At 38.3% G+C, this 24,367-nt stretch overlaps 1 protein-coding gene across 2 annotated transcripts in view; it reads right to left on the bottom strand.

Moving 5' to 3' along the window:
* The window catches only part of LOC104358396 (ubiquitin carboxyl-terminal hydrolase 12), a 32,612-nt gene extending 9,007 nt beyond the window's left edge, over positions 1–23,605 (bottom strand). Inside the window, exons 1-7 of one of the 2 annotated variants that reach the window (XM_032983407.2) lie at positions 23,447–23,605; positions 9,453–9,533; positions 5,086–5,299; positions 3,819–4,045; positions 2,504–2,580; positions 1,480–1,563; positions 624–821 (exon numbers count right to left, since the gene is read on the bottom strand). In XM_032983407.2, the coding sequence (XP_032839298.2) occupies positions 624–821; positions 1,480–1,563; positions 2,504–2,580; positions 3,819–4,045; positions 5,086–5,299; positions 9,453–9,533; positions 23,447–23,494 (929 nt within the window). In that variant the 5' untranslated portion in view covers positions 23,495–23,605. The remainder of the gene's footprint in view (positions 1–623; positions 822–1,479; positions 1,564–2,503; positions 2,581–3,818; positions 4,046–5,085; positions 5,300–9,452; positions 9,534–23,446) is intronic. The other variant, XM_032983409.2, reaches the window with a different exon arrangement.
* Positions 23,606–24,367: the final 762 nt, after the last annotated feature.

Below are 24,367 nucleotides of genomic sequence, written 5' to 3'. Positions count from 1 at the left end.
GCTTGTAAAAACAGAATTAAAGCCACTCCAACAACAACAAAAATTGAATAAAGAAAATAAGGGTATTTTTAAAAATCAGCAGTACACAGTTTATTCCACATGGTGGCAGCAGCTTCTAAAAAAACTTCAATGGTTCCTCAAGTAGCAACATGAGAACTGCAACAATTCTATTTTAGTAAGTGTTTTTCCAAAATTTGTTTTTATTTCATGTAGCTTTCCGGGAAAGTAGGATTGGGGGTGGTTTTTTTTTTTGTTTGTTTTTTTTTTTTTTTTAAAGACTGCTCTTACTTTGCTACACCTCAAAGAAACAGCTTGTCTGAATTGCCACCATATTTGAAAGCCGATAAAAGAGCAAACCTTAGAGTGGGTCATCAGAAAGCAAAATTTAGACCAGGTAAAAAGTAATAAAAAAAGACTAAAACTCTTTTTCTAGTTCTGACACTACTTTGCATGCTCCCATATTATCAGCTGTGATATATATATATTGTATCATTATATATATTATTTTATATGATACATATATATATATCATGATATATATATAACATGGCACATTGATGACAGACTCCTTTTAAATTTCAAGCAGAGGCATTTAAGGTCCAGAAAGCACAAAACCAACGTACCTGCCACAGTGAACAACTACAGCCACAAGGTCATACATTCTGTCAGGGTTTGTAGCATCTCCTGAAGTGTTAAAGAGCCGGAGCTCCAAGGGAAAGACTACACGGTAGGAGAGTTTGGTGTATCGATGCAGCTGGTCCATGTATTTGAACCTTTTTAAGTGCAGAGCTAGGATCATGGGCAACTTTTTCACTCGCATTCTGAACCACAAAAATATGTGAAACAAAGAACAAGGTATTAGCAGATCACCTAAACCGAAGCTTTGTTCAAGAACAGTTTCAATATGAAGAAGCTCATTAAAAGGCATCTGAAGTGGTGAAGATTTTCAAAAGGCTTCTTTTCTCATGCATATTCCAGTGAGAATAAGCAATATTTATTCTGAAAGATTAACTAGACAACTGACACCTGAATGCAGGACAACTGTCTATGTTGAAAACATTAATTTTTCATCACATCAATGGGAAGAAAGAGATGAAATAAATCTGTCTTGCTGCTCTGGCTGTGACCAAGTATGAGGGGAGAAATGAGATTTTTGTATATAGTATTCCAAGTGCAAGCAGACGGAATGGTTTCCAGTGGCTTTTAAGCTGATTAACACTAACTGGGGAAAATGTGGATGTCTGGAAGCACCAGATATAAGCTCTTCAGGGAGGAATACAAAACTAACCTCTTTGTTTCTCTCTGATAAGGTTGCCACAAAGTTACTTGGTCTCTCCACTTTTCCTTACTCCGTGTTCCATCAAACACAGGCAGACCGAAACAGTGTTCCATTTTTTTACTGAATTCACAAGGTGTATTTTTCCAACGGCTGCCCATTTTAAGAGAATATTTACATTAGTCTGAATATGTGAACCTTACCTCTTCTGTGCTTCCTGTTTACTGCGGCACTGCTCACAATAGTATTTATATTCACTGCATAGAGTTTCAGTATTACTAAATCCTCTGTGGAAATTAAAGAAATGTCAGATAAGCAGGGTTATTCAGTCAGACCATCCAGTTAAAAGTTACTGCTAATAATGCTGAAAAAACCCCAAAGGACACACAGAAGATTAAATTACTCTTATTCATATCGCTCATTCCTCCCAAACACATTTTAGGTCTATTTGTCCTAGTCTTGGGATATAGTATCAATGTTCAGCTGGAAAAATGTGGGAATTACACCCTCAATTGTTAACTGCATACTTTCTGGGCAGGACTCACATATATGTAATAAACAGCAATAAGGTGATGGTGTTTTGTTTTCAGAGGTAGCCACTCCGTATTTTCTTTGGTGGCGGACATTAAATGTTAAGAGCTATAGCCATTAGCCACTGACTAGCCAAAGTCTGGATTATCTTTCAGCTCCTAGCAATTGTACATCCATTATCAGCTATTAAAAAAAAAAAAAAAAAAAAAAACCAACAGATGCTGTACGCAACTTGCAGTATCCTAGCAGCTGATAAGCCTTGGACCTAGCAGTCACATACATGGAACAAATTTCTATCAGGAAAAAAAAAAAAAAATCTGACCACAAACATCAGGACCATACAACTGAAACACAGTAACAATATTAAAATAAACAAAAACTTACTATGATACCAAACATACCCTGTTTAGTTTTGACAGAACCTGATTATATGATGTAACAAAATTCCCATAAAAGAAAGTGAAAAATCAATCTTACATACCACTAAGAAATCACTGTAATCATTAACTACTAAAAAGCACTAAGAAACTAGCAGCCTCAGAAACCCATGATAAAGGTAAAATGAACAGCACTGAAAAAAACGTATTTTACCATAAGCCAAAGCCTACAACTGTTGCACAATAGAGGAACTAAGCTAGGCTCTTTCCTTCTGACCAGGGGCAGGTATTTTTTCCATTCCCAAGTATTTTCATTTACCTTAGACAGTGCGTAATTGATGTATTTTGTTCCACATCAACCGATAGATCCAGAAAGTCCTCATCTTTGCTACTAACCTTGAAAAAAATAAGAAGAAACATTTCATAACAGTTTAGAACTGGCAGATTTCTTTTAACCATTTTTGGAATGGTGCAATGTCCTTGTTGCAAGTAGAGAGCTTCACGATAAAAAAATAAATATACACATACACAGAGGCCCTTTCTTGAGGTAAACTAAAACTGAAGAAATAATCTGATGTGTTGCTACAATCCAGAGAGGAATATTAAAAAACATAAATTAAAAAAAAAAAATAAAAAACAGAAAAACACACAAAGAAACAAATGCAAAAACCTTTCTTGCAAAACATCTCTCCCCCTTGAGACTTCAAGACACATCTGCTTACTTCACTGGAATAAACAAGTTTTTAACCACTCAGAGCTGGAGAGGCTTTAACCATATTCCATTCTGCTTTGTAGACTGATATAGCTTCCTGCTGCATTTCAGAGTTTTAACAGTAAATGCTTATAGGAAACACAAAAACAGGCAGATGGGTTTTCAATTAAAAGGGTTAGCAGTTAGAAAAACCATCTTTCCATTTGTGGAACCTTTAATTTCAAAATTCTTGAGACAGAATCTTATTAAATATAATTTTTAGAGCCTCTATTCACCACATAGCCATAGTTTTAGATTTAAAATGCCAAGAACTTCGGTTGTAATCACTTCTTTTTTCTTTCCCCATCCGAGGTTTTTTTGTTGATGTTGTCATTAGTTGGTTGGTTTTTTTTTTTTTAGAAATATTAAATCAGACATAGCACATGACTAACTACAAATTCCTGGTCTGAAGGTGGTGTGGTGGTTCTAATTCTAGACTTAGTGGCACTTTTGCTCTCAAATAGAGTGGCTATGGACCAGCACCAAGAAACACAAACTTCCCATTCAAGAAATTCGGTTAATCCCAGAGCTAGATAAATAGTGAGCAACTCTCATGTAGAAACACAACATAAACTATCAATCACTGACACAGGAAATAACATGAAGACAAAAAGGCAACTTATATCAGCCAGGTGCAGACTGCCTTGATGGAAACAGGGAGGAGGAACAGAAAAAACACTACGCTTTTTCTGAGAAACATACCTTAATGAGTATTGGTTTGAACATAGAGGTGATACAGTCATAAAATAGGCTATGCTCCATATTTTAATAGAGAGAGTGCAATTTCATCTATCCTAATAAATGAAAAAGTGTGCTTAGTATTAGGGAAAATGATCCAGAACCTGTGAAAAATCTAAGAGGTTTGGTTTGGTTTTAAACGTACAGCCTCACAGTTAAGACATCTGGTTTCATTGGTTAGTGTTCCTTGGAAGATTTCATGGACCCACGTCAGATCATTCTTGTCTCCTTCTTCACTCTCAATGCTGCCATTCTGGAGTTTGCCATTCTGCTTCTCCTGCTTTTTCTCTTCTTGTAGTAAGTCAGCAATAGTGTTAAGTAGGTAGTTTAGGAATTCATGTGCATCCTGCTGCATATAATTATCAAATAATTCTGGAAAGGAAGAGATCAAGGAGAATGAAAAAAATACAGATACTTCATAGTATCAAGTTACTATGTTTTTAGCAATCAGTGTGTGCCCTTCCCCCTTCTCTTCACTATTATACAATTGTGGGTTACACTGCTAAGTGCTTTTGAAGAATTATACTTTGTTGTTCTCACAATGGATGTTAGGTTACCCTCACCTATTCCTCAGGTTGTAAGAAACAGGCAGCTGAAAAATAACATGAAACTCAGTTTGGGCATTTCCTGAAATTGAAGAAAGCCACAACTGGTTTCAGGGTTTGGGGGCTTGGCTGTTTGGTGGTTGTTTTTTTTTTTTGTTTGTTTTTTTGTTTTTGTTTGTTTGTTTGTTTTGTTTTTTTGTTTTTGTTTTTTTGGTTTGTTGGGTTTTTTTCTTTGGGGAGGGAGAGAAAGAAAGAAATTCAGATGTATTGCCTTGGGCCATTAGTTCATTAAGTCCACCATCAAGGGGCAAAAATCCCCTACTATAAGTTTGTTATCTTTTCAAGTTCAAGCAGAGATGATAAATCAACACACAGAACTTCTCCTCACAAAGTAGCCCTGGGAAATAACCACTAGTTCTCATGATAAGGAATTTATCTTACTGCAAACATAGGAAAGCAGGCTAGGAGTGGTTCAAGTCTCCTTAGAGAGTTCAACTTTGACCAACTCCATGAGGTCTGTTGAGCCCGTGACAATTTCTAGCAACAACCTAAAGCGTGCTGCCTTGCTGCAGACCTCTACAGAACATGATGCCAACGTGGAGTAACTGGAATACTGAGACCAAGCACGTGCTCCGTACTTGGTCTAAGCAAGTACAGAAACAAAGGTAACTAGATAATCCCCTCACAACACAGCACAGTTTTGATATAATCTCTGTTCTTATGCTACAGAGGTGGTGAAATTCACACCATAAACAGGAGTTCAAAAATCTTCCAGAAATCTGTTAAAACTTGACAGTTTGGACTCACTTAAAAAGGAAGTTGCGTTTACGTTTTGTACACTTAAATCTGCATAAAATTTTCATTTACCATTTTCTTTCCTCAATCGGGAAATAAATTTCTTGGGTGGGATGACTCCCACCTTCTTCTTTTGTGTAGCAATACTGTTGAAGAGATCAGAGAGGCATGTCAGGAGGCTTTCCTTCTTTCGAGGCTGCACTTTGTATGCCAAAACTTTTTCCCGAAATGGACGACAAAAATAAAGTGCCTGTAAGACTGAGTTGCAGTAGCAGGTATTGCCGAACTGGTTAAAACAGAACACAAGGAAAACAAACATTTTCATATTAGGTCTGTTAAAAGGTAGTAACAGAAAGAGGTTGCTCATTAAGAATGTCACATACTGAAAATGGAAAAGTCATCTGTCAGAGTTCATTTACTGGGGGAAATACTAGTAGGCATGGTGTAAGACTCATCCTTCCATCATCACAGCTGGTAACAGCAAGAAAAGGAAGAGAAGACAAGTCACAGGGATAGCAGACACACAAAAAGCAGGAAACCACTGACAAAAAAAAAATCCAATTGAGGGCTCATCATAAAATCAAAACTTCTGGAGACACAGCATGCTACTAATCCTAGTAACGCAGATCCTGCTGATACTGATGTGGAGGGGTGGCGATGATACAGTAGGACAGAGGGACAAGAAAACAGAAAAAGGAAGAGACAGCATCTGTCAGCATTACTGCGGCTCAGCTGATGACAGTAACAAGAGCTCAGTGCAAGATTTGCCTGTGTCAGATACACAAAGTACTTTTTAGAGATAGTTAGCAAGGTACATGTTAAATATTTCCTATTAATAATGAAATATTATGAGAAGTACACGATGCTGACAAATTCAAAGAGCAGCTGGTTTACATCTGCCATATCTGAAGGCAGTGTCATTTCAGAGAAAGGAAGACAGCGATAACAACTTCCAGAGGCAGCGTTCCACACTGCTTAAAAAGAAGAAACACTCCGATATTAGCGTATCATCCACAAGAAATACACTATGGGTTTCTAAGTTTTTTTGTTTGTTTGTTTGTTTTGTTTTTTTTTTTTTTTTTTTTTTTAGAATTTATTGTGCAACCGTCTTGTACAATTCTGTTGCTTCAAAAAAATAAAATAAATTCTGCGTGTGCCAGTCCCCAGACATTCCGGTAATGAGATTCTGCATCTCAAGAGCATTGAGAGCAACATGTTTTAAATAAACAAAACGAGCATATAAATCTGACTACAGAACACAGACTATTTTGTTAAGTGGTGCTCAGAGAACACCAAAATTTGGTGTGATAACTGTAGTAGAAGGATTTCAAGTTAGTAATCAGTTTGCTGATTGAAACAGAAAATTAACAGTTAAAAAGGTTACAGCGTTATAGCTACATTAATTTATACCATATGCAAACAACATGGAACAACAGTTAAAACTTATCGACATAAGGAAGAAAAACATGCAAGCTGAACAAACACGTGAATTAGGATAGAACCTCACCCATATGCTTGTTAGTGACCTAGGAAAACAAATAAACATCATGCTAATGAAATTTGCATACAAGACAAAATAGACAACAGAACTACCAGAAGTCTGATTCAATACTATTGCTTTCAGATGAGGTATCAAATATCCCAGAAAATTAAGAGACAGAAGAAACTAGAAATTAGCCATCTTAAAAAAAAATATGGAAGGTCACGGTGCATCTTAAGTCAAAAAAGTTCACAAAGCAAGTAGTTAATGAGATTTCAGCACTCTACTCATAGAGGAATCATGTCAAAAAGCATGAGGTCAACTGGTTATACATGTCCTGCTCTGACACTACCCACCCAGAGAGAGATTATTAGAATCAAACCAAATGGAAGAGTTATAGGAGTTAAAGAATTAAAATTTCATTGAAATAGCTTTAAAAATTCCTGACAGTAAGATGCAAGATGCTTTGCAGTAGTGAAAGTGATATGGTGAAAAATTCACTTTATGGCATGTTTTCGGTTTTTAAAATGTCATTCCAAATAGTATTTCGACTCTGTTTGCTACCACCTTCACACAAAGTAACATAGAAGAACTTTTATTCCTGAAATCAGTATCTTGCATGTTAGTTAGCATTTTAGGTATTTTACTGAACGACAAGTACTTTACAAAAAGACAATGTGATGCATTTTATTTCAGCAATTCTGACCGGTTTTGTGTTAGAACTAAAGCCACCCAACTTTGAGCAATTCAGGGCCTTGGGAAACTTCTAGAGATCTCAATTACTGATCCACACTTCCCTGTATTAGAGACAGTTCTCCACAAATAAACAGGATTACACTTTTGAACTGCAATCAGTTTGCATTTAGAAGCAAATGTAATCAGATCCTTCCAATCATGACCTTCACTTTGCTAAAAATTCTGCCTGACAAAAAAAGAGGGCTCTAACCATTGGTCTTCAACAGAACTCCAAAAACCAGGTTGGCAAGACAGTTCTCAGTGGGCTGATGAATATTTCCAAACCTGGAGCTACAAGCACAGATAGTGCATAAAGTCTAACGTGGCCTAAAACACAAACAAAAACCAGGTACAAACACATAGGTTTTTAAATCTTTTTGTCACTCTTTCTGTGGTATAAATAAGAATTATAAATAGATGCCAAATGATAAGGTTTTTTGCTTAAAATTGACTGTATTTAGAGTCAACATTACCTGACTACATAAGCACTTGTAAAATTTTATACTTTCAATGTAAAAATAAATTCTGAAGGCTTATTTTAAGATGAAAGCATCTTAAAATGAAAACTGATATGGAATTCTGGAAAGAAAACATTGTTCCATCCCTCTTGCACTTCAATTCAACATTACATGTAATCTATTTTAACAGGCTGCAGAAGGAGTTGTCAGACCCCTCCTCCCATATACTCTGCAGTGGCTTTAGCAATAGTTTAACTGCAGGCAAGATGGTTCAGCTCACTGATCCAAAGAGAAAATAGCTATTAAAAAAATATTTAAAGCCTCCATTGTCCACAAGTTCAACACCTGATTCTATTTGCAGTGCAGCCACACATTTACTAGTATTGGTGCTAAAGCCATGAAACTGCCCTCTTTAAACTGCTCCAATTAACTTCAAATCATGGAAGAACCAGAAATAGCTTAGGAGAAAGCTCTGCAGAACAACAGCATGAAAACGATCATCCTAAAGAAATTGTTTGCAAGGAATAAAGCACAACAGTATTAGTCATATTTTGTCCTTCAAAACAGAGAATGGACGTGGTTATAATAATTCTGGTTATTTTTAGAATGCTATTTTTCCTCTTCACACTATTCATGGCTCTGCTATTTATGTTACAATTGGAGATGCCTTCCATTTTTCTCATTATGGTGCAAACCTCAGCAGCTTTGGAATGGCCATTAACACCATACTTAAGGAATATAACTCAATGTCTGTAGATAGTTTGGTGTCTGAGAACATAAACTGCTAGAAACCCACACAGAAGTCAATTAAATGAGTTTGTAACGAGCTGTAACACATAGCACTTTAGTAGCTATGTTAACCTTATTTGGTGTGTCAAAATAGAGATCATATTTCAGTCTTCAACAAAATGTACCTAGATGACCAGCAGACAGAAGTATACTTAAGTTTCTAGTGAGGTTTGCCAAAATTGTATTTTCACATCATAAATATGACGCCACAGAACCACTGTTTCTATTAACTAGCTTCCTATATTCATGGGTAAAAGATGTCACAGGCACCAACAGCTGCCTTTCTCCTCCAGAAGCACTGGCAAGATTGACATCAATGCTCCATTCTCTCCATAGTTAATTTAGGTAGACAACTCATTGCCCAACAGATCCCAGTCAAGTCAGATCTATACAAGCTGACAGATACAAAAAAATACATCTTTTTAGAAGGATTCACTGTTACACAAGGCTGTCAAAAAATTTAAAAAACGGAGTATTACTACATGTAAGAAAATTATCGACCAAGTCAATGTCATTTATCTCCTGGCTCTGTCCTTGCATAGAACTTCCACTAATCCCACAAGCAATATGCTTTCAGAAAAGCAGCACATTTTCATTTTAAAACCTGAAGGCTCCCATACACTGCAGCATCAGTGTAAAATCAGATCGCTCTTCTCTAGAAGAGCATATGAACAATGTACACACTTTATTAATGTCCTCTCCAGCTAAATATTAAAATCCTATAAATAGAAAGGTACCTGAGTAGCAAGGCTTCTCTCAAAGACTTTACTATAAATATACTTATTTTTCTGTTTTTAAGATGAAATTTATACTTTGGTTAATAACACCACATAGCACCATATTGCAGGATTGTCTATGCAGAGTCCCACTTTAAGTTAGAAGTGCTCATAGATGAAGTTCTAACACAGAATCCTGTTAAATTCAAGATTAGGATATAAATTAAAAACCAGAACTTTAACAACAGAAAATTCACTTACATTGACCAAGCCAAAATAATGCTCATTCACAGGGAACTGTTCAGGACCAATCTCTTTCTCCAAAGCAGAGGCATTGGCGCCCTACAAAGAAACAGTATGTATATGTTAGAGAGAAAAAAAAACTTCCTAAAAAATCCAACGGAATTCATACTACTCCTATAAAAACAAAGAAGCTAAGAAAATAAGTTACTTCCATTGAGAATCAGCATCTCATGCTTCCTATGTTCTTCAAAATTCAATAGGATGCTTTATTATTATAGAAGGTCCCACAGTTACACTTAAAAACTCAACTTCATCAGCTGGAATTAGAGCTACCTGATTTAACAGAAGGAGTGTTTGTATTTTAATTTATTTTAAAGTTAACAAGAAATTTGTTCTCCTTTAAGACTTCAGGTTAGTTACTGTGACCTAGAAACACCAATTTAAATTTAGCCAAGAATGCATTGTAAAAATAAAGAAACTTGTAACACACAGAGAACTTCTAAACCTAGAGGACAGAAACAATAAGAACTACAAATCCCATGAAAGAAAAAATGTGTTTTTGTGTTGTGGACAGCACAGAAAGTTTGGTGTGGCTGTTTATTATTTGCATCTCATATAAAGAATCCCTGAAAAAAACCTTGTCTTCACTGACACTTTATATTACAAAGACTCTAATTCTCTAATTTTATTTCTGCAAAGTACTATGGACATGGGAAACACAGATACAAAAGAAAAGAAGAATGGAAAGAATTTTATCAAACATTCCTCAAACTTAGATCACTTTAAAGTGCTTTGGCTTTGCTACCCTTAAGTTAAGGACAATGTATTAAGCTTACAATGCATTTTGATACATCCTTGAGTCTCCATCAATATAATGAGGATAGAACTTACTATTTTAGATACAACTGAAAAATACCACTACACATCCATGTGGTCTTGTCATATAAAACAAGAACTAACACGTACCAACATTTTAGTTTCAATTTTAACTTTGTCCACTTCAAATTCAAAGTGGTTGATGCATCTCTTTCCATTTTCTTTCCCCTTTTTTTAACCCACTAATACCTTATAGCTGAGCTCCCACTTGCTATTTGGCACCTTCCCTCATACCACTCCATCTTGTTCTCTCATGTTTCTTGCTGATCTTCCATCAGTCCTTAGATGTATCTGTGCTGTTATCTAAGGAGTTACCATCATTCAATGCAGAATCCAAGCACTTTGGATTCTTGACTTCTGTTTTAAATATCCAAGTCACTCCACCTATAACCTTCTGCAAACAGTAAACAGAAATCCTTCTGCACAGGTGAGCCATCTTAAAACACCTCAGAAAAGTACTAAACAAACAAAAATTACAGTCCAGCAAAATTCAATTCATCTATTTCCCTGAAGCTAGTAATGTTTTTAATTGCTGAGCAAATATTTCAATCATTTCCATTAGCATTCTGCTATTAATATAAAACACAGACAAGTAGGGGCTGTATAGACAGTTTCATCTAGATTGTCTTTAACAAAGAAATAACTAAAAATTTTCTAAGAAACAGAAAAGAAACAAAGAAATAATTTAACAGGAGGAATGGAAACTCTGTACTTGATCTCCCAGCTCAGATTTACAATGAATTACATATATCAAAAAAAAGACAGAAAATGAGGAAGGCTCAAAACTGGGTACCGTAAAAAACACAAAAACATTCACTAGGTGCTGACAGATTTACAAGCAAGACTCTTCACAAGCAGTAATTACACGGAATTTTTCTGAGGCATCTGTGCCAGTTCAAGCAGCTCTTCTCATTTGTTTCCCTACACCCATTCCCTGCTCCCAAGTACCTCTTTTTCTCTCCACTGTCTCCCCCCAAAAAACCCAAACCAAACCCAGACATCTGCAGGGAAGAACTGTTGATACAGCACTCTTTAAATGCTACTTCAGCTCTTCATTTACATTGGTCTGATCAGCAGTGACTTTGGGTAATAGTGTAATAGGAGATTATAACCTACGTGCTGTGTAAATACACAAGAAGAGGTGATGCTGGTTTTGAAAAATTTTGGGTCTTGAAATCAGAACTGACTGCTAAATGCGGTTCCTTTACTCTTACATTAAGCATGTTTTGAGATTAAGGAAGGGATATGTGTAAAATCCACAAGCTTGTGAAGTTCAGTTTAAATTTCTCTGAACAGTCTTCTCACCTCCTCCATGATCTCCGGATCTGCATTAGAGAAACACTGGAGAAACAGACAACTAAAGCAGGTACCACAACTTACAGAACTAGTGAAACCAGACAACCCGAATACTCCAGTCTGTAAAGCAACATATGAAATAAATATCTGAACAAAGAAATAAAAGCATAAGAACTGTAATTTTTAATAGAACTATGCTATAAAGAATTTAATAATCTACCGTAAACCAGTGTTACAACTCATCTAAACCACCAACCTGTATTCCACATGCATATACCCCATTGAATCTAACAGGTTTCATGTGACTTTTTTTCAAGTGCTTCCTTATATCTACTGCCCAAACTCTGTAAATTTGGGTAAGTTAACTGCAGGGCAGATTAAAAAAATTAAGGTTTCCTTAATAAATTAAATGCTAAAGTTAAAGTCATTCAGCCACAGAAACTAAATTAACGTAAGGTTTAGTTGCAATGTTTCTGAAGTTTCTTGCCAGAGAACATTTTAAATTAGCATACCAAAACCATAAAAACCAGAACAGGACCCAAAGTAATTGTGGGAAACAATTCATAACATCACAAAGTAGTCATGAATAGTTCTGAAGGTGAAAACTTGCAAATGAAATAATACGTAACATACTGAAGAAACTCTACAAAATGTACATGCTTGGCATACCATGATAAAATAACTACATTGCAGACAGTATAAAGTGATTTAGCATGGAAGTCAATGTTCAGAACTACATTACACAAGGCAACAAGTACAGAGAGGAAAGAAAAAAAAAAAGCACTTTAAGATGACAGCAGAGATTGGCCTTGGTCATGTTTCAGGATGGAAATACATGACACGCTTGAGAGTAAGGCTGCACAACTGGAGTCAAAGCTCAGCTACACACAATCCACAATCTTTGCAAATAAATTTGCAAATAGCAAATAAACCAAATGGAGATCAAATCTAGTGTAGCATGAACTATGTCTTGCTGTAATGGAGCTTAATAAGCAGCTTTGTTTTCAGACTGATAGGTGTTAAACACATTTTCCCGCCCCCACTAAAAGATTTTTCCATCTGGATAAATATTGCTGCTTCAGATCATGTAAATATTTGCTCATAAGAATTAATACACACTTCATACCTTTGGAAACATAAAAGTCGTATTTCTCATCTAGAAATAAAATATAACCAAAGTGGCAAGTGTTCAAAGTATGAAAATTTATATTTGATTATTTGAAGAATCAAGAGAGATGCATCTCTTTGGGGGTGCCACAGAAAACTATTCAGTATCTTACAGTACTTCGCACATCTAAAAACATAAGAAAAACAATTTTTTTGCTAAACTATGACACACTGTGGGAACAATAGAAAATTACAAGAAAAAATTCACTAATAGGATTGCATTTGCTTGGGATATAAAAGCTAAGCAAATAATGTACGCTAAAATACAGCTAAATATAAAGCTTAATGCACGAGATTAGATTTGACTTCTCACTGGTAGTGCAAGAGAAATAAATACATCTTATGAAAAATCCAGAAGTATATCCCTGAGACCTCCAGGAGGTCCAAGAAAATGTTCTCAGGGAACTGCTCTGCTACCCCAGTTCAGGACGAGATGATAAAACTTCCTGTACACAGCTCTGTGAGCAGGAACAACACACAAATTTATACAGTCAACACATAATTACCTGATGAGGAAAACATCCCCCCTAGTTTAACTAAAGTGGTAATAATGTTTTACTTATATAATTAGACTCTCAGAGAGATGCGAATTTAACACTTCCATATTGGTGGGGGAGGTGACAACTAAAGTTTCAGCAACTTGTAATCAGGATTTGTAATTTTCTAGAAATTACTGTGACTTAAAATGTTGTCTCAGAGGTTGGTTGCACTCTTCAAGAGCTGCCCTATTCTGTTCACACCCCCACTAGCAGAACTAACTTTGACTCTAGAGAACAAGCAAGCTTAGCTCAGTGAGTTTCTGCAGTTCTGGCACTATTAGTCAAATAGAAAAATGGAAAGCTGCCTGGCCCATCTGAACTATCACCATTTTAGCAGTTCAGAATAATAGATACAGTTATCAATGGCCAAGATGACCCCAACAGACTAAAAATAAAATATTTTCTGTCACAGCTGCAGTAATTTTACTTTATGCATATTAGCTAATTATAAAAGGGACCTATCCAAGAACATTTGTGCTTACTGATTTCCATCAGAAAAGACAAAGAACACCCTTTAAAAAAATTCCATATACTGAATTTTAAAGTATCTAACAAAAGCACAGGGAATTATTAATATTCAAGTTCTCTTCCATTTTTCATACCAACTCAGTAAGATACATCACACCAACATCAGATGTGTGCGAGATAGAGGGAAGATAGGATTAACTGAGTAAAACTAGTATTTACCCAAAGAACACCAAAAGGTCTCTAAGGCAGGTTTTGCTGAGTTTGGTAAAGCAAAAAAGGATGTGAAAAGACCAGTTTCAAAAACTCTCACCTGAGGCAGCTGTCTAACCAGGTCATCACGGATGAAGTGACCCCACAGTACAGCTGAAATTTTAACTGAATAACCCATCAAAACCAGAACAGAGATCTATCAAGTCTTCCAATTTGTGAGTCCTTTTTGCTTAGCAGAGAAGTCTTAAAGATTTAGTTCCAGTTCAATACACTGTGTAAGTGGAAAAAACAGTAGCAGACTTCTGTTTCTTACCCAGATTACACTGCTAACCCAACGCATCGCCAAAGCGAGGTAACAAAGAAATGTGTTTAGGCATTACAGTCTCTTAGAAGCTCTACAAACAGCTTGTGACTACTCCTACAAAGAGAGTATTTTGTCTAGTCTAGATTTAATTGATTTCAGAAACTGAAAGCGTATCAACTGTTTCCAGGGGCTTAAATACCTTTACGCCTTTAAACTTATTTGAATTTGTAATTATTCTTATAGACAAATGGCTTATAGATTGTATTCACTTATCTGACAAGAATCATAAGAAGAAACTATTGTTGGAAGATGAAGAAAAGTTACCACTTTTCTATTCACTATACATAAGTAGCTTTATGGTAGAAATTATAAGGCCCAGAGCTGAAGAGTTTCTCTGAAGCTACGGATGAACAAACAGCCAGGAGCGATCAGTAACAACGACATAGCTCAGAACATGAACTATGATCAACTGATGAGAGAAATCCACATGCCCAGCATCCACACGGTCCCTGCTTCAAGTTATAACTTTTTCCCTTTTTAGTACTATGAATTTTACGAAGTTTCAGCAAAAACGTGGTCCTCCGCAAAACCTGGCTGAGAATAAGTAGACTATTATTACAGACTAATCAACGTTACCAGTCAAAATTTTTTATCCTGAACTAACACTTTCACACTTTGAAGGAATTCACACTTCCATTTCTAAGTATCTACTTTTTGCTGCTATGAAGGTAACTTTGCAGACGTGGGAGCGGTTATAAAAGCAATGTCATACTATCTTGATACACATGCAAGCAGACCTTATGAGCATGAAGCAGCTGCTGCTATAGCTTCAGTAAGGAAAGGATCAAAATTACCACAACACTGGGTCAGTACCCTTGCTGTTATTCAGAGCTCTTGTCAAAAATAATCAGGTCAATGCTGCTTGAGGAAACAGTGAGCAGAGAGGCTCTGAAGCTATAAAACGAGGGGAAAAAAAAAAACCACAAAGCAGATGATGGGAAAAGTTTACGAGTGGGAAGATCCCACTGTCGTCTTTGCAGCTGGCTAGAGATCTGGTGAGGGGAAGCAGAGTAGTTTATGGCATTTACCATTGCTAAACTGCAATTTGATCAAGGATTAAGACAGCACACGAGGAGGGCTCAGGCAGCTGTCCTGCACGTTTTGGAGGGTGCTGGTTTCACATCTGCTTTGACTGAACGGTGGAGTGTCTCACATTAGCAGAAGCCACTGGCTATTAGCAACTGGGTGTATTTTCTAAACTGTAGAGGTAGAAGTGTGACACACGTATGGGATAGGCTAGAAGAGAGAAAAAAGTACAGTAGGAAAATGAGAAGAACTATGGTGAAAGAAGAGGGATAGTATATGAAGATACAAAAAAAATATAATCATTAAAACAGTCACTAGAGGTGGCTACAATGCAAGCAGCATTTCTGATATGCTTTAATTGCAGGGTATTTTTGAAATTATGCAGGAAAATCCATGCAACAGCAGACTGTCAACGGATTTATAACCATTCTACAACCATTCATTACTAGCTCAACATAACGAGACAAAATACTAAAGACCTGCTTGGTTTCTGAAAAGAACATGGAAATTTAGAGACACCTAAACAGACAGTACACTCGCCAAACAAATGCTACTACAGTTTTTTAAATGCTAACAAGGATGAATCAGTTCTTTAAAGTACATGAAAAGGAAGTAATTAGGAATGTGAAGCCTTTCTCATCTTTTAAAAAATACAACCACAAACTTGCAGCTTGTTTCTTTTTTTAATACTAATGATCCTGACAAAATCTACAAGAAGCCTGAGCAAATCATTACTGCACTTATTTTGGGGCACTTCACCATTTTATATGCTCCATTTACAGTTCATTTGTAGACAGCAGGAGATTTTTCAGAAGAGAACTCTTAAAATCTGGACGTACATGTATTACTGCTCCCAAAGTTTCAGAAAAATTCTTATCTGTACATTGTATAATGTTTAAGCTGTAGTTTCCTATGCTTGCCTATATACTTCAGCTGCTTTAGCCCTATCTAAAACACACACAAGACTAATCTCATCAGCAGATTACTTTTAACGAGCTAAAGAGAGTCAGTTAATTTAAAACACTCTCCATGCAGTCCATGGAAATCTGAAGATACAGCTTTTCTTCAAGCATAAATTACTATTTTTTTAGCTCAGTGCAAAACATAAATTTCTACATTATGTGCTTTTTACAGAAGCCTTTTATCCTTCTCCCATTGCAACTAATACCATTCAGTTCAAATGAAGTAATTAAAGCATTGCAACTTAGGGTATCTCTAAATTTTTATTACAGCTGCATGCACACTCAGAAGCTGCCTAGCACGGTTGATGTAACAGCCTGTTGAAATAAATATCCCTTATGATATACTAGCTTGGGCTCAACACCATACTAACTCAGCTTTTGGATTGGAACCAGCTTATTCCCACTGAGTGCACAGCATGCACCTGCCTGCAAAAGACATTTCCCTTAAAAAAGGGGAAAAAGGGAAAGATGTCTAGGAGATCCTGCAGTCTCCAGAACATATCTGGCACATGCACCTTTCTAAAGTCTCTAATTATTCATTAGACTCTTTAACAAATTGGAGTAAGAAAATATTTAGTGTTTTCAAAAAAGCTGGGAAGCAGCTTTCAAGTTGTGTAGAAAGGCTCCAAGGGACACCACCTTGCAGCCCTCCAGATTAGAAAAACTGGTTAAATATACTACATGACTGACGAGTGGTTTTTAAAGAGTGAAAAACCAAACCAAACCACAAGGAGAGGGGAGAAAAAAAAAAAACAAAAAAACAAAAAAACCAAACAAGCAGTCCAAGCCAGAGCTACTTAACACCTTTCAGGAAAGAAACCTGAATGAGATGATGCATTTCATAAAACCTGCCTGTGATTACTTTGTTGTATTAGCCATGATAATAGTTCCAGCTTCAGGACTATTAAAATTATCATGTGGGGGAGTGCAGAAAGGAGCAGAACTGAGGTTGTATTTCTGAAAGCTTACAGAATATACCGTCACCATATTCTAGATACAGAATTAGATGTTGCTTCCCCATCTTTTAGAACCCCTTGGTTGTGTAGCACTGAAGTCAAATAAAAAGAGTTGTCAGCTCAGCTATCAGTCACTATGATTTAGGGTTTGAAATTATCCCTTTTCATGCACCCAGGAAGGCTGCCCTTCTAGGCATAACAAATTATGGTAAATTGAATTTTGGATTCCAGCATTTAGCATGCTCATGCAGGCAAAACAAATTGATAACCCTGAAAGGAGCAGGTATAACAGTGTCTCAGACTCCAAGACTCCACGCTTCCAAATACTACTGAATCTTCTTAATCTGCACAATCGTTCGGTGCGCACAGGAAAGGCTGGCTTCGCCCACTCTTCAACAGGGAGAAAAGCTTACAGAGCACTCCGTCTGCTGCCAGTATCATGGAAACCACAGTGAAAATAGAAAATGCTGTATTTCAAAATAAGTTTACTGCTATGAAGTGTTTAAAACCTGAAGTCTTGATGAGAGCGTTTTAAAATAAATTAATACAGAATGCTTTGTAAACTGTTTCACGGACATGTTTATTCAATTAGGAGCTGGTCTTGCAAGGTCCACAGGATCTATGCTTCACAAAGGTAAAGCAAGTCATGAAAATCTGTAGTTTTATGTTCTTTAAAATGAGATAGTAAAGCTAGGCTCCAGTAAAAAGAACATATGGAAAGGATGCTGGATTAAGGGTAGGAAGTACAGAAACTGCTGCTTAGTCTTGACCTGTGTAATGTGGTACTATAACCAAACTATTTTCCCCCTTTTAGCCACTGTCTCCGAGATTACCAAAGTTTTCACAGGTAGTTCATCCGCCTGAGAAGAGCTCTGCAAGATTCCTCCTGACCTTGGGTTTCTCTCAAATGACCTAGTAGCACACATAAGAGTAGATGTCTTGCTAGTACAGCTCTCAGTATTTTACAGTTTTTTGGCCCTCTAAAATGACAAACAGATCTACAGGTATACTCAAGGCCCGGTGTTTACCAGTATTATTCTTTTGTGAGTTTGGTAATAAATTTTTATCATGACCTTCACACATCAAACAGTGAAGGAACAATATTGTAAAAAGGGAGGAAGTGGATACTGACAGAATGCAAAGCATAACACTGTGGATTTATGAACAAGTTGTAACTTCAAACATTACACGTGCACAGGGTAAACAGGCACTGAGGCATGGCATAATATTCAGACATAGGGCCCATCAATGGATCTAAATGTGTACATATTCACAACTCGGTGCACAAGAGGTTAAGTGAATAAATCCTAGAATGGTTTGGGTGGGAAGGGACCTTTAAAGATCACCTTGTCCAAACCCCCTGCAGTGAGCTGGACTTCTTCAGTGAGGTCAAGTTGCTCAAAGCCCCGTGTCCAACCTGGCCTTGAATGTTTCCAGGGATGGGGCATCAACCACCTCTCGGGGTCACTTGTGCCAGTGTTTCACCACCCTCATCGTAAAAAATTTCTTCCTTGTAGCAAGTCTAAATCTACCCTATTTTAGTTTAAAACCATTGCTCCTTGTCCTATCACAAGTCCTACTAAAAAATTTGTACCCATCTTTCTTATAAGACCCCTTTAAGTATTCACTAAGAAGGGAGCTGAAAACATAAAATATGGCACAAGAAACAAAACATGCTGATCTACAGAGCAGCCCTTTATTTTGGCTACAAGTCTAGGAATCTCCCAAATTGACATCTGTAAGAGCAAATACTGAAAGCCCTTTATTTTTTAATAGGAACAAGATACTATGTGATGTGCATATAAACACAGATGAAACCAATGTATTAAAAGCATTTGTTCCAAATTCTGATTAAAGAACAAAGCAAGAAAGATTCAATAATACAGAGAACTTCTTGAACTATCTACACTCTGTTATTTTAACTTCTTTTCCCAGGTTTTCATACCTAACTTTTAAATTGTAACAGCTCTGCAGTAAAGGTCCTCTAGTATAATTAATACCTAGTTTCAACTAATGAACCATATACTGCCCATAGTTTCCTCAGTACTCCACGGCACACCACAGTTAGGATCTCTCATTTTCCCACGGACAGTGAAGTCATGAAATCTTAAAGTTTACAGACAATCTGGGATCAAAACAGAGACCAGAACAGCAGAAACACTCATCCATGTGATAGTTCAGGACTTCTGTAAAATCCTAAAAATCCTTCAAAGGAAACCTGTGTACTATCCACCTGAGCTGGCTGTTAACAGCAGGCTGGCTGGCTGCTTTGCATAGGCTTACATCTCCAAACTGCTCCAAGTCCAAAATCTGGAGAGTGAATCAATAACTACTCGCAGTATTAAACTAGAGTACAAACAGCATACGGAAATACCTTGCACAAAGTGACCTACTAGCTGGTTTGTAAACGGTTACACGCATTTTTTCTCCTAAAACAAAGGTTATTCTCAAGCTGGGTTTTAAATGCAAAGATGAATATTTGTTTCCTTCAGTTTAACAAGTCAATCAAGAAGCAGAGCACTGCTGGAAACAGAAGGCTGCTTAGCTAGCTCTACTTTTGTCCTCCCTTGTTTCCACTTCCTCTGCAATGCCTTCCCAGCTATAAATGCTATTTCTCTGATAAAGCTAAAACAAAGTTCTACAAATATAGGTGAAACAGCAAACATTATCAGTGACATGAAAGCCCTGCTTGAACTGAATAGCGTAAATTACCGAGGTGGCAAATGGAAATGTATTACTTACAAATGATACAGTCATCTCTTCTCTAGCACTAAAGTTAATAATTATATCCACGCTGTACTGATTCACAGGAGTAGAATAAGACTACTACCAATTTGTACACTGGATTTGCGTTCTTCAGGCGTGTCTTGCTGGTTTAGCAAACAATTAGAGATGAATCTAGGGGAAGTGGCCCTAACTAGCACACCAAGAAACACCAATATTACTGCTAACAGCTTACTACTAACTTTTCACAAAATTAGCTGTCAGAGAGGAAAAGATCAGATCTATGCTTCATACCTTGATCCATTCTAGTGTTTCAGTTTGCTTCTCCAAACAACAAAAAAAAAAGTTATTGTCAATGCAACAAAAAAAAACCAACTCCTGACTCAAAAAATTCAGTTCTACAACTGTCTCAGCCCCTCAGAGCACAGCAAGCATATTCTGGCTTAGATGATACAGTCAGACCCAGGGAAATTCAGCCCTCTTTGCTCTCTCTCCACAATCAGAAGAGGATTCACGTCTCTCCATGACCATGTATACGTCACAGAACTACAAAGATTTTAAGTATTTCTGAAACAGGAGCTATGCATTTTTCATGAAGGGTAACAAAATGCCTCAATAGTGGCTTCTAATTCACTCTCCCAGTTAATTTTGCAGTTGCTTGCAAAAAGAAAACAAAAACTCCTAGAGTCCATGGTAAAGATAAGGGCTAGGAAACAAAATGAAGTCAAAGGGACACAGAAGAGAACCAGAGCTCTAATCGATAGCTCCTGGCTATGGATATGTCTGGCCATTTGGTGTCAGCAGCCTTACCGAGCAATGAATCATATTCAAATGACAAGTATTTTCCTGCGAGTTGCCAATCTTTGCAATGCTATAGTTGCCACATGTATGTTATGCAATCGCTGAAAAAGGGATGGTGCTCACATAAAGGAAATGCAGTGATCATGAGGCATGTGTGAGCTGATCCACAGTAAAAAACCTGGAAGTTATTTTAGGGAGGGGGATATGATTAAGTTACAACTACATCTCTGACTACTAATGAGATGAGGCACTGAATTTCATTTTTAAAGAGATCTTGCAGAAGGGTGGAGTATCTGAGACAGAAAGTCAGAAACACCAGTCCCTGTGATGCTGATTGACTGAGGTGTCTGGGAATGTCATAAACCTGTGTTTCAGTTCTCCAGCCTGAAACACAGATGATGATGAGGTGTTGTTAAAAACTGTGCATTTTACTAAAACAGTGCAAAGTACTGTATAATCACCACATAGTAGCATAATCCTGAGGAAAGTAGTTTCCCAAAGGGACTCGGTTAATGTAATTAAATGTTTTTATAAAGAAGTCTTAGGTTTTTTTGTATTCGCATTATGACAAAGCAAACAGTATTTCTTCTTACTGGACATTAACTGAAGTAGATGCAAATAAACTGATTCAATGTTAAAATATTGCACCCATACCTTAATTTTTCTGGATTATCTGAATTAAAAAAACAGCAAGATTGACAGTAAATTTGGCCAAGCTATACATGCACCTGAAACACTGATGCTGAAAAATTCCCTATCATTTGATTAAGTAGCTATGTAAGAAATCTGAAAGCAAGTTTCATACAAGCATTTAGTGCTAGAAGCACTGCTCAACATTCTCTGCTGAGAAATGAAACAGTAACCTCTCCACTTGAAGCAAAAAAAGTAAGGAGAACTTGCTTCCCCAAAATTGAAATACTGTAAAAAGTCTCTTGAAAAAAAACCCACAGTACTTCAGAAGGGACATTATCAGGCTACAAGTGTCTGTGTAGCTTTCTTCTATCATCCCAACCAGAATCAAGGTAAGCACAGAAGCAAAAATTAATCCAAGACTGAGTACGTATAGCCAAAGTCTCTAAAAACAAATCACAAACACTGGACTGGCTGTATTCAGTTTTGGCTACATACTCATAGGAGAATGCACTGCCTTACACTTGCCCTCTTAATCTGAGGTTCAGTCAGTTGATCTCAGGAATGCATCCAAAATATTATATGGGATTGAGTCAATCACTTGCCTCTGGGGTGCAGAACTCTCCACAATGAAGTCATGATTCAGCCACCTCTCATGACCTTAATTTCACCTGTATTTGTGATGGGCAATTAAAAATACAAATTATGTTGAGATTAGTGAAGTATGAAGTTCTGGGAAGTCTACTGCAGTACTTAAAACTTCAAGATCTCCACTGCCACAAATAATAATAATAAAAAAAAAAAAAGTCTCTCTTGTTGAAAGTATTACTGTCAACTCTGTACAGCACCACTGTGGTTCAATTCAACTGGATCTCAAGTTAATCAAAACCAGCAGTCAGTACCTACATGGAAAAGAAACAGAAAAACCCTGCACCCTCTACACACATGTGAAATTAATTTTGGCAAGTTGGTAGGCGAGAGCCTCTTTTGACACTGCAGCCTGCTCTCTGGTTCACTACTGTTTCAAATGAGATCTAAAACAGAAGTTTCACCACTTGGAGCAATTGTGATGTGGGACTATGAAAAACAAAATATTGGAACTGAATCCCTTCAGCCTGATTCTAAATTGGATTTTGGCAATTCAAACCCCTGTTATGGCTTATACTAATTAAACTCCTTACAGTAAGAATCTTTGCAAAATGTTTACATGGTTTATCACTAACAAGATGCAATATTTTATTATGAGTCAGCTGTGTTTTAATGCTAGACAAGCCACTTGCTGGCCTCTACTCAGCAACATAACTTCATTAAAAATTCTGCATAATCATGCAATTATCAGTCTCCCTCTTGCTAGATTTTCATTGGTAATAGGGATGATACCCTGTTATATGCATTCATGTTGAAATGATTACAGAGCTTTCATCAACTAGTATGACCACCCTTAAACTGAGGTTAGTTATCAGAACAAATGACTGTGATCTGAACCAGAAAAGGAATTAATGTTCAATAACTCACTTAGTTCCTCCCTCTCCGAATGAAAGCACCCACCTGCCCTGTATGTGTTTCTGCCAACAGCTGACACACCCACCAAAAGTCAGCAAGTTCTCCTTTCTGCAGAGGTCCCCGCACTCCCCCAGCCACCCTTCCCCACCGGGGATTTAGGTCTAATTACTCCAAACTCATCAAAGCAGCGGCGCTGAGAGGGGCTGAGCGCCCCCCCCCCCCCCCCCCCCGCGCCTTCCCGGGGAGGGGGGGGGCAGCGAGGCACCCCAAGACCTCCCACAGACACCCCTCTACGCGCCCAGGCGACGGTGCCTGTCATAAACCTTGTGTTTTAATTACTTTGAGTAATTCTTATTGCGCCGGGCCCTCACCGCGGGGCCGGGGCTAGCGGCTGGCCGCCCCCCCCCCCCCCGCCCACTACCACCACCACCACCACCACCTCCTCCCCGGGCCCCAGCCCGGCGGCGCCCGGTTGAGCGCCGGTTCTCACCATGGTACAGATGGAGGCGAGTCTCCGGACCGTCATCAGTATTTCCATCCGCCCGCCGCGGCCCCGCGCCCCGCGGCCGTCCCCTCTGCCGCCGGCGCCATGTTGGGACGCAGCCGCCCAACTGACAGCGGCAGCCGGAGCCGCAGGTGGCGCAACCGCCAAATGGAGCCGGGCGCCGGCGGTGCGGCGCCCAAACGGCGCCGGCTGCGCGCCGAGCCGCTCCCCTCAGGGGTTCCACCGCCTTTCCGTGTCCCCCCCCCCTTCCCTCTCCTCCAGCCGGGGTGTTGGGAGCCTGCGAGGCCCCCTGCGAGGCCGGGAGGGTGGCAGGAGTCACCGCGGGGCTGGGCTGCGGCTTCCCCCTCAGCCAAAAGGCAGCCGGCTGTGGGGATGGAGGGAGGCGAGATGTGTTTCAATTCCCTCGGGCCGTGGAGGTGGTTTGGAGGCCCCGGTGGGACGGCGGTGAAACTGGAGGAAGGCGCCGGTCCCCACAGGGATGGAGCTGAGGGGCTGGGGGACATCCTCAGATCTCCCCAGCGAGGCAAACCACAGCCACCCTGAAGCACCGAAAGGCTTCGAAGGCGCACGCTCGGAACTCTGCGCTTTCCCTCTTTTCAGTGGTTGTGAGCACCCACAAACAGGTTTTCACCACATGATGCCCAGTTCAAGGATGGAGTCGGGCAGTGTTTTTGCATGAAGTAATCCATCACTGTTCAGCACCACGCGTCCCCGTTTCAGCAAAATCACAAAATGGTCTCTTTCAGAGCACTGCGCTACAAATGACAACAGTGTCTCTTGTAAACCCTGGAGGAAAAGGAGTGAAAAATGTTGCTGAGTCGCCATGCAGCAATTTCAAACGCTGTACACCAAAAGCAAATACACATCAGAGGAAAACATCCCTTGTGAAGCCTGGGACGGGTACAA

This window comes from Tyto alba, unplaced genomic scaffold, assembly GCF_018691265.1.
Source record: "Tyto alba isolate M040663 unplaced genomic scaffold, T.alba_DEE_v4.0 Super-Scaffold_5, whole genome shotgun sequence".
NCBI lineage: Eukaryota > Metazoa > Chordata > Aves > Strigiformes > Tytonidae > Tyto > Tyto alba.
The sequence above is the reverse complement of the archived record's forward strand: the minus strand, read 5'-3'. Positions and strand labels throughout refer to the sequence as shown.